The 10,888-nt window shown below is 40.7% G+C and overlaps 1 protein-coding gene across 4 annotated transcripts in view; it reads right to left on the bottom strand.

Moving 5' to 3' along the window:
- Nucleotides 1-6: 6 nt before the first annotated feature.
- The window catches only part of hectd1 (HECT domain containing 1), a 46,821-nt gene continuing 35,939 nt past the window's right edge, over nt 7-10,888 (bottom strand). For 3 of the 4 annotated variants that reach the window (XM_086274022.1, XM_086274023.1, XM_086274025.1), the window contains 11 exons: nt 8,991-9,073; nt 8,549-8,676; nt 7,934-8,135; nt 7,667-7,804; nt 3,990-4,474; nt 3,249-3,407; nt 2,258-2,336; nt 2,064-2,157; nt 1,359-1,509; nt 1,022-1,166; nt 8-941 (listed from right to left, as the gene is read on the bottom strand). In XM_086274022.1, the coding sequence (XP_086130148.1) occupies nt 804-941; nt 1,022-1,166; nt 1,359-1,509; nt 2,064-2,157; nt 2,258-2,336; nt 3,249-3,407; nt 3,990-4,474; nt 7,667-7,804; nt 7,934-8,135; nt 8,549-8,676; nt 8,991-9,073 (1,802 nt within the window). In that variant the 3' untranslated portion in view covers nt 8-803. Of the gene's footprint in view, nt 942-1,021; nt 1,167-1,358; nt 1,510-2,063; nt 2,158-2,257; nt 2,337-3,248; nt 3,408-3,989; nt 4,475-7,666; nt 7,805-7,933; nt 8,136-8,548; nt 8,677-8,990; nt 9,074-10,888 lie in introns of all 4 variants that reach the window. The other variant, XM_086274024.1, reaches the window with a different exon arrangement.

Here is a 10,888-nt window from a genome sequence, read left to right as displayed (position 1 = left end):
ACCACAAGACTCATTCTTTACTTCATACTTTGCAAACATTTTAATGATTATTTTTTTTGGAGCATACACATTTGAAAATATCTGTTTACCTCAAATTGCAACTTGAGTTAAATAAATGTTTATAATATACAAAGAAAATACAGGGATAGCAGAGCTTTCTTTTTTTTATTTTAATCTTTCTCTTTAGATGTGCCTTGCACACAGCCAGTGTTTTTGTCTCTATAGCTTCATTGTAAAACAAACACCAAAGGCTCTCTGACCTTTGACCTTTACAACTGGTCAGTAACAACCAGAGAACTGTCGCGCACACACAAAAACAAAAAGCAATAAATGGGGGGAGGTGGGGATCCATGAACATTTCAGGGAGGAGGAAGTGAAAACAGAAGCTACGAGTCAAACCAGGCACCAAACTGAGAGCAGACAGGAGGAGGAGATCAGCGCACGCACACACACACACACACACACACACACACACACACACACACACACACACACACACACACACACACACACACACACACACGTAAGCCTGCAGCATCAAAGCTGGGAACAGACCAGCAGCAGCAGCTCAGGATGGTGAGGAAGAGGATGCTGCTGCTGATGATGAAGGAGGCGGTCAGAGAGGTGTGAAAGATGTGACAGCGTTTCTTTCATTTTGTTTCTGCAACATAAATCCTCCTCCTCCTGTAGCAGGAGGTCCGGCCGTCAGTCAGTCAGCTGGTTTGGATTGGCTGGCTGATCCGTCAGTCACAAGGCGAGACGGACAGATGACTTGAGAAGCATGCTCAGTGTGGCAGCGGTGGTCAGTTGAGGTGGAAGCCTTTCTCCATGGTAGCGGCTAACAGGCGCTCCCTCATGATGTCCTCAGATGAGTACTCGGGCAGCTTCAGGTAGTGAACACAAGTGTTGACAGATGGGTAGCTGGAGTCTGTGGCATCCACCTACGGAGGCAACAGTCAGTCAGCTTACTGACTAAAACTACACACATTAACAAACTCAGTCATTCAGAGAGCCAGTTTACCTTCCTGACGATGGTGAGTCGGGGGTGAAGGTTGGCAAGACCACCAGGTGGCAGGGTGGAGCAGCCAGTGGTAAACTGCAGGAAGGCTTTACGCTCATCAGATGACATTCCACATAAGACTCGCACAAACCGCAAGAAGCCAGGGCTGAAGGAAGAGGAGAGGTTAAATACACGATGCCGTGGCTCAGTGTCTCCATTAGCATTCTCAATCACCCAGGAAAGTAAATCTCCAAAAGTTGATTCTGTTCATCTGGACATAGCGTTACCATGACGCTCCGTCCAGATGAACAGAATCAACTTTTGGTGTTTCCATTAGTGTTGATGTAACATGTCATACCTGTCTCTGGTGTAACCAAGCTTTGGTTCTGTGTAGTTGATGATGTCGTCAGCAGTCCAGGAAGGGGACTGGTTGCCACAGAGGATCATCTGCACCTCCTTATGGCTAAAAGAGCTTAGTTTCTCCATTGGAAACACTCGATTAAAACCCTCTGAGGAGGAGAGGAAACATTTATGATATTAGATACCCAAGTATTCACTCGATTTTAGAAATAATCACAAATTTACTAAACTGCCAGGGAAAGGGAACCAAAAAAGTTTCTTGTCGCAATGGAATCAATTCTATTGTGACAATGAGTCGAGAGAACATAAGGGTCTAAAATGAGAGTCAATCTTTAGGGAAAAAAAAAAAAGTAAGGAGCTCAGGTTAGAAACAGGTGTGAGAATAGACTGGCAGCTGTGTATTTTTCAAAATTTCATGTTGTTGCCAATAGCATCTCCTCCTGTCGGCCTCGGTAAAGCTCAAACTTTACCAAGACCAAGTCCAATTAGGTCAAGGGCGTCCCCAGCATTAAAACAACTGCCTGTGAACACAGAGCACTACTTTCTTGCTTTATGTTGTCCACCTCTTTCCTCGTTTAAACAGGAAACCATTTTATTTTGTGTTTTTTGGTTTTTTTTCTGAAAAACTAGCAAAGAGGGCAAAACAGATTTCTCCACAGACAGGACACTGTAGAGAAGTAATGTGCCAGTTTTGCACATTTACCTCTGAAGGCCTCCATCTGTTTCTGGATGCCAGTGTGCATACAGAAGTCAAACATCAACTCCACGTACTCTTCTGCATTCTCCATGGACACCATCTATACACATAGTAAACACTCAGTGAACTCTTGTAAAATGTGCAAATTTACGTGAAGATATTTCCATCCACATAAGAAGCTTGCTCTGAGGCATTTTTACCTCATCGTCTCCATTTGGTTTGAGATCCACTGCAGAGAAACCATGAACCTTGGAGGATGGACAGAACTGAAAGTTTAACCTGCAGAGAAAAGTTCAAGTGGCTGTCAAACATCTGGTCCGTGTCATATGGGAAAACAAGTCAAAAATCGTAAACTTTCTGCTTTTGCTGTGCAAACTCTTTCACTGCAAATACTGAGCTCAAGTATTCGACAGTCCTGACAGCATGTGTGCTTGTCAGCTGGAACTAGAACACAAGTTATTTACTGAGCTGCTCCTCTGCTCAGATGTTTTTGACCACAACAAAGATTGCCTAGTTAAATCTCGGTACCCAAATACTTCATAAGACTTTATTCTAACCCATGTGGTCTCACATGAAACAAGATTTTTCACATCTCAGTTTCTGGTGAAAACATTATTGTAAGAAAATAGTGCTGTTAAGTGAATGTCATTTTGTTTCAGTCCAGTTGTTTATTTTAAGCAAACAAATGCTAAACCTTTCCTGGTACCACTCATCTTCATCTTTTCCCAAATAACTATGTACCACTTTCTTTGCCATTTCATTTGTCTTTTTTGATTTTTAAATGAATTGCTAATGCTATTATTAGCTCTTGGTAAAGGGTAGCTCCAGTTTGACTTCAGCGTGCTGTGTATGCTGTGATTAGAGCAAGGAGAACCCCCTGAGGCTGATGAACAAAGCCAACACACAACAAAACTGCAGTTTCTTTAGGTACCACTTGAGGCTGGCCCCAAAAGGAAGTGAATCCCTTAGACTTGCAATGTTAAAATGAAACATTTAGAGCATTAAAAACTATATCTACAGTCTGGTATCCCCAAAAGGACTATAGGCGTAACAGTAAAAAGCAGCTATTATCACGGTCCTCTTGGTCTTGGTCTTTACTAACCTCTAGCCCTTCTAAGCAAACACTAAAGATGCAGATCGCGTTACCACAAGAGTAACACCTTCAGCACCTTTGTATGCGTCTTTTCTTACCCGAGGTCCTCGACACTGAGGGGAGGTCCAGAGCCCAGCGGGTTCTTCAGCATCAGGTCCTGCAGCCTAGTGTTCTTCTCATCCTCAGACAAACTCTTACTGGCCAGAATCTGCCTCCTCTTCACTGCCAGATCCTTCACTTCCTTCAGGAAACTCGCCCTGGAGGAGGCAGGAAGAGGAGCGAGAGGAAAAGGGCATCATGAGTCTGCTGTAGTGTAGTTATTCTATTGTTGACCTGCTTTCTCTCTGACTTTATCATTTCCTACTCATTTAGTGCGTCTCTCTCCCCATTTGTGTTTCTGCTGCAGACCAGAACAGATCCTAGAATTTCACAAGTTTAAAATACATATTCTTTTTATGCTCTGCTTCCTTAACTTTGCATGTTAATTCTGTCTGAATGAGGTTTCAGTCATGCTTCACTTTAACAAAATTGAACCAAATGTTGTTAAACCACATCAGCTTGTGCAGATGATAACACAAGCCTTTTAGTGTTGGCAGACACTTTCCAAGTTTCTGTTGTTAGTGCTTTAAAATTAAGGCTGCTCAGATTTCAAGAAGTTTCAAAATGACCAAAACTCACATCTTATATTTCATGGTTTTCTTAGAACTTAACTTCAGCAGTACTACATGTCACGGGATGTGTTCAGGTTCAGCAGTGAGCTAGAGGGTGACCTGCTTGGGTAAAACATGAGCTTTCAGGCTGACTGTGAGAACGCTAAACATTAAAAACTGTCTCGAGACCTGTGTGGGTTGATAAGCTGGAAGTCGTCCCAGGTCAGGATACCGTGGTACCAAGCTGGAGGTTTTGGTTTTGGTGGGTCCATGATGAACTCAGATTTGGAATCCTCATCAAAGCTGCCCACTGAGTAAGTCTCCTGGCTTTCCTCAGTCGATGCTTCAGACTGTACCTCAGACAGTAGCAGGAAGGGCTGCAGGTGGGGCCGCTCAGGGTCGTTACCCTGCGGTGAGCTTCGAGACTGGTATAGCAGCTTGCTCATGTTAGACTTGATGTCCCCCATGCAGAGCAGCTTAAAGAAGGGCTGTGATATTGGTAGGTCGACCAGCCGGTTGTCCTGAATGCACTTGGCCAAGAAGATGCCCAGGAAGTAGAAGAGTTTGGTGATTCGCTCCAGTTCCTCGCTATCCTGAGGGAACGGAGCTGGAAATAGACCACAGGAACGCTGCACATAGTAACCGGGAGGCTTCAGTCCACCACCCAGGTCCACCTGAGACAAACATAAGAGGGACATCTGTTAATTCTCATCTGTTACTTTAAAATGAGCTAAGGCACTGAAGATTCCTGCTGTGGCAAAGAGGAATCAAGGCTCTTTTGGGGGGTTTTCTCCTTAATTTTAAAACTTACTTTTTGTGGTACTTCTTACTAGAGATGGACCGATCCGATATTACGTATCGGTCCGATACTGACCTAAATTACTGGATCGGATATCGGAGAGAAATAAAAAAAATGTAATCTGATCCATTAAATATCAAAAAAGCACCTCACAAAACTTGCGACATGGCATAACTCGGCTCATAACCGTAGCACCTTGGAGCAGTATGCATCACGTGATAGAGCGGCTGTGGCGTGGGAGACCTGTCGGCGGTCTGGTTGAGTATTTGGAGCCTCGCTACCAAACCGGCATTTCATCTCCGAGGAAGTGATCCCAGAGAGAAGTAAAGCAAGTGTGTAAGTTCATCTCTGAATGTTTGTAAAGCATTCCAGTGTTAAGCTTAACAACCGATATGTGGAGCGACTGCCTCTTCTCTCCCCCTCCCTCTCCTGCTGCTACTTCAAACGTGAAACTGATTAATGATCAGCTAATCGGCTTTTCTGTCACGAGTCTGTTTCTCTTGTTTGTTTATCGCCCACTTCGCGCCACAAAGAGGAAACCAGCAGCTGAACAACAGCAGCACGTTTAAGCTTGATAAGCTGTTGTTAGAATTTATTCAATATTACTTTCTACACCAGGATCCTTTTCTACGTTTAAAATGTCGAGCTCTTAATAAATAATTATCTGAATCTGACACCCAAAGTTTTAATCTGATGTAAAAAGTATAGAAGTCCATTACTGTATATATTAACTATTAAGTCTAATATACCCTAGTAAGCTGTAGTACTTTTTCCTTTGGGAAGGTACCATCTGTGCAGTCTGCAGTTCTGTTGAAGAAAGATGTTGAATCTATTTAATTATTCTTGAAAAATAATTGATTTCTGTGCATTTTTTTCACACTGTATCAAATTAACGTTGATTACGTCGATTAGGCATCATGAGGTGGAGGGTGGTTCCCTATTTTTTTTTTTTTTTTTTTTTTTTGCTGAGAGTTTGCAACCCTATTAGTTAGGTTGCTTACTCTTTAAAATACCAGAATAGGGAGGATGGAGCAGGTGTAAGTTTATTAGATTGATCAGTATTGCTGAACTATGAAATATTTTGGGTGCAGTGTATTTTTTGCATACAGGTATAACAGAATAGCTTTAGTGTTGCTGCATTTTGTATAAGCTCAAACTGAAGTTAAAAAAAACAACAACAAGATATTATAAAAACAGTTTTATTGATTAGAAACTAGAGATGGCACGATACCACTTTTTTATGTCCGATACCGATACCGATATCATAAATTTGGATATCTGCCGATACCGATATGAATCCGATATAGTGTTTTTTAATCAACAAAACTGTTTTTTAAATATCTTGCTGCATTTTGTATAAGTTCATACTCAAGTTTAAAACAACAACTACACTAAAGCTATTCTGTTATACCTGTATGCAAAAAAAAAATATTTCATAGTTCAGCAATACTGATCAATCTAATAAACTTAAACCTACACCATCCTCCCTATTCTGGTATTTTAAAGAGTACTTAGCGTAAATATTAAGCAACCTAACTAATAGGGTTCCAACTCCCAGCAACAACAAAAAGAAATAAATAAAAAATAGGGAACCACCCCTCACGCTCCACCTCATGATGCTTAATCGACGTAATCAACCTTAATTTGATGCAGTGTGGAAAAAAAAAAGCACAGAAATCAATTATTTTTCAAGAAATATTAAATAGATTCAACATCTTTCTTCAACAAAATTGCAGACTGCACAGATGGTACCTTCCCAAAGGAAAAAGTACTATAGCTTACTAGGGTATATATATTAGACTTAATAGTCACTATATACAGTAATTGACTTCTATTCATTTTACATCAAATTAAAACTTTGGGTGTCAGATAATTATTTATTAAAAGCTCGACATTTTAAATGAGAATAAGAAAGAAAAGTATGTCTTTGTGCCCCCTTTTCCCTGTTAATGCCCTATCGGCCCCCCTGGCTAAACTTTGCTAGATCCGCCCCTGCACAGTTACCAGCCGTCAGCTACGTAGAAAAAGATCCTCGAGTAGAAAGTAATATTAAATAAATTCTAACAACAGCTGATCAAGCTTAAACGTGCTGCTGTTGTTCAGCCGCTGGTTTCCTCTTTCTGGTGCAAAGTGGGCCAAAAACAAACCAGAGAGACGGACTCGCGACAGAAAAGCCGATCAGCTGATCATTAAGCAGTTTCATGATTGAAGTAGCAGCCAGAAGAGGCAGTCGCTCCATATATCGTTTGGTAAGCTTAACGCAGGAATGCTTTACAAACATTCAGAGATGGACTTACACACTTGCTTTACTTCTCTCGGGGATAACTTTGTCGGAGATGAAATGCCGGGTTGCTAGCGAAGCTCCAAATGCTATCCAGACCACCACAGGTCCCGCATGCCACAGCCGCTCTATCACGTGATGCATACTGCTCCGACGTGCTAACGTTCTCAGGCGAGTTACGGCGTGTTGCAAGTTTTGTGAGGTGCTTTCGTGATATTTAATGGATCGGATTACATTTTTTATTTTTCTCCGATATCCGATCCAGTAATTTAGGTCAGTATTGGACCGATACCGATACGTAATATCGGATCGGTCCATCTCTATTAGAAACACGCTATATCGGATTCATATCGGTATCGGCCGATATCCAAATTTATGATATCGGTATTGGACATAAAAAAGTGGTATCGTGCCATCTCTACTTCTTACATAAAAAAAGCATCATCACTGTCACTGTTTGATAAATTTATCCCTATTTTTAAACTTACATTATTTTCCCTTGCTTAATGACCACTGGCTTTTAATGCCACCTTCAAATTTGATCACAGCTACTAAGACAGACTAGCACTGACATTACAACATTTAAATATATAACACTAATGCTACTGCTACTACTAATAATAATAATAATAACAACAGCAACAATAACAACCCTTTTCTATTATTATTTTGCCATACTAACCTCATTGTTTGATCCTCATTTTAATGTCTCCTAATATGACAGAATGGGATTCTTCACCAACTTTACTTTTAAACCTGTCACTTTGTGAACGTGGTAATACTGACCTGTCGTGACTCATCGTCAGGGAAGTCATCATCACACAGCCAGATTCCCAGTGACGTTTTCTGAAACTCTGCAGCCACCAGAGCATAAAACTCCAGAGTTGGACCGAGACCCGTTCCCTCCTCACCCTGAAACTCCACCTGGAAACACACACAGACACACTTAGCCTGGCATGCCACGGACCGATAATTGTAATGCATGTTGCAAATCTAGCAGTAGACACAGAAGGTTTTCTTTTGTGATTTGTTAAAAAACAAACCACCTCTCACCTCTAGCACAGACTTTTGGTCAGCATGGATGTGCATGACGGACTCAGCCCATTCCATCATAGTCTCTCCTCTGGGAACTTTCACTCGTTCATGTTTCAGTCGACCCACCCTGAAGTCACCAGGATCGTCCCGCCGCACTGTGGTGGACGGCCGAGAACGCTCCATGGTTGCCTCTCGACGGTTCTGGAGCCACACAATTGCCCTGCAGACAGAGTGGGGTCAGAGGCCAGAGTGTTGGAAGTACACCAACAGGACGTGGTCTTCAAGGTTAAACTTTAAAAAGGCCAAATTCAAATGTCGATAACGGGACTTTCTACCGTCTTTGAAGACCAAAATGCTAAATCTGTCAGTCATAAAATGATGTTTTCAAAGAGTCACATTTAAATCGATAACAAAAGAAATTGTTGTCGATTTTATTTTATTATTTTACTTTACAATTTTTATGTTATAAGCACAAAGGAGCACATTTTTAAGTTGTGTTGTGAGGGTCTCTCCCTTGTAATATCAAGTGTCTTGAGGGAACTACTGCTATGGACTGGAGCTATATAAATAAAACTGAGCTGAGATGCCTCAAGTTATGTGTGGTATGTTTGTTTACTCCTGTATCACACTCACCTGGAGGCTCCAAAAGCAGTGCAGGTAAAATAGAGCTGTCGGGTCTCAAAAGGGATGAGGAAAGGACACTTGGAGGTGAGTTGTTCACACCAGTCGGGCAGCGCTCCACTTGCAAGGGCTAGAGGCTCCTGGGAAACCAAAACATTCAATTAAAACCTGACATCGTTAACTAATGAACTATAGCACTCACTGGAGCTTGTATTGCATTTAGGGTTTTTTCCACCATAATTGTCTGAGGTTTCAGCAGGTTACACATTTTAATCACTATACTGAAACCTGGTGTTGCACGTTGTGCACTACAACACATTATGTTAACAGAAAAGGGAGTTGTGATTTTTGACAATATTGAAAGGCCAACTTTTTAGAGACTTTCAAGAAGTCTTTTTTAAGGAAGTCTTGAAATTTTCAGATTGATGAAATGACAAAAATGGAACAAACTGACCTCAATCTGTTGCAGGATCTTTGTAGTGATTTTTTTGCTGGTGAAATCTTCAGGAGATGCATTGAACTGAAGCTCATCTATATCTGCAAACACAATTTCAAGATTTTGAAATGAGAGCCCCATTCCCCCCTCAAACCTCCAAGTTAAGTCCCCATTTTTAACAAATACAACCATGCAAACATTTCAACATAAGCAACTATTTTAACCTTTTCCTTGAAGCTAGTTTATCATACCATGGTATTGCCCCTTTCTAAAGATATTTTATAAAGGGGAGACGGCAGACTGCAAACCTACACATACTCCCGTCCAGTACCCTGGAAACCTGAAAGCACATAACTTGAATACCACTGGTTGACTAGCCGACCAGAATAGGGAAGGGAGCAACAGTAGAGTTTACCATGAAGAAAAAAACCACACATCTTGAAACTTAAAAAAAAAAAATACATAAAATAATGTGGGTGGAAAAATACATTATGGAAAGTACAGAGAGTGGTTGCACACACTTTTCATGTTTTTAAACAATTGGTTTTCATTTCAAGTAGGGACTAATAAGTGTATACTTCTGCCTACTCCTTTTCAAACAAAAGAATGGAATGATATTTTGTAACGATTGTGAACTAAGTAAGTAAGTAAAATTTATTTATATAGCACATTTCACAGATAAAATAAAAAATAAAAAAAAAATCACAAAGTGCTTTACAATAAGATCAGACATACAAGTTAAAATTAATTAAAAGCCCGTTTGTATAAAAATGTCTTCAGCTGCTTTTTAAAGGAGTCAGTAGAGTCTAGACAGCGTAAAGACAACGGCAGAGAGTTCCACAGCCTAGGTGCCAGTGCCTGAAAAGCTCGATCCCTACGTGTTTTAAACCTAGTACGTGGGATCACCAGTAGCCTCTGACTTGAAGACCTAAGTGCTCGGGATGAAGCATGAGGTTTCAACAGGTCAGAGATATACTGGGGAGCTTCACCGTGCAGAGCTCTAAAAGTTACAACTAAAATTTTAAAATGAACCCTAAAATTTACAGGCAACCAATGAAGACAAGCCAAAACTGGAGTAATGTGTGACCTCTTGTTTGTACCAGTTAAAAGTCTTGCCGCTGCATTCTGTACAGACTGAAGGCGATCCAGAGCTGATTTGTTGAGACACGTAAAAAGACCGTTACAAAAATCCAAACGAGAAGAGATAAAAGCATGAATAATCATCTCAAGTTCTGCCTTTGACACCAGTAGCTTGAGTTTAGAAATGTTTCTTAGATGATAAAAACAGTTCCGGACAAGTTGTTTAGAGTGTTTCTCAAGAGACATTGAACTGTCAAATATAACACGTAAGTTTCTGAGACTCGACTGAAATGAAGGGTCTAAAAAACTGATATGCTGCCTAATTTCTGAGAGCATGTGATCAGGTGCAATAATCAAAGTTTCTGTTTTATCTGCATTTAACTGAAGGAAATTGTCATTTAACCATTGTTTGATTTCTGACAGACAATTATTTAAACAAGACAATTTAAACTACTCAGAAGCTTTGAAAGAACAGTACAACTGAATGTCATCAGCATAGAGATGATAAGAAATATTACTGTAACGTCTGATAATGTGGCCTAGAGGGAGTATATACAGCAAAAAGAGAATAGGACCTAAAACAGATCCTTGAGGTACCCCAGAAGGCAGAACTGATGTTTCCGACAGCACATGATTTATACAGACAGTAAAGGATCTCTGAGATAGATACGACATAAACCATTTTAAAACAACACCAGTAATCCCAAACAAGTCCTTCAGCCTATTTATCATGATGCTGTGATCAACAGTATCAAAAGCAGAGCTGAGATCCAACATAACCAGAACAGAGAAGTATTAATTATTTCCAGAATACAGGGGCCAATAGAATCAAACAC

Source organism: Aulonocara sp. 'chitande type north' Nkhata Bay, linkage group LG19, assembly GCF_057382095.1.
Source record: "Aulonocara sp. 'chitande type north' Nkhata Bay isolate Kocher_YH1m ecotype deep benthic linkage group LG19, A_spYH_male_GT1.1, whole genome shotgun sequence".
NCBI lineage: Eukaryota > Metazoa > Chordata > Actinopteri > Cichliformes > Cichlidae > Aulonocara > Aulonocara sp. 'chitande type north' Nkhata Bay.
The sequence above is the reverse complement of the archived record's forward strand: the minus strand, read 5'-3'. Positions and strand labels throughout refer to the sequence as shown.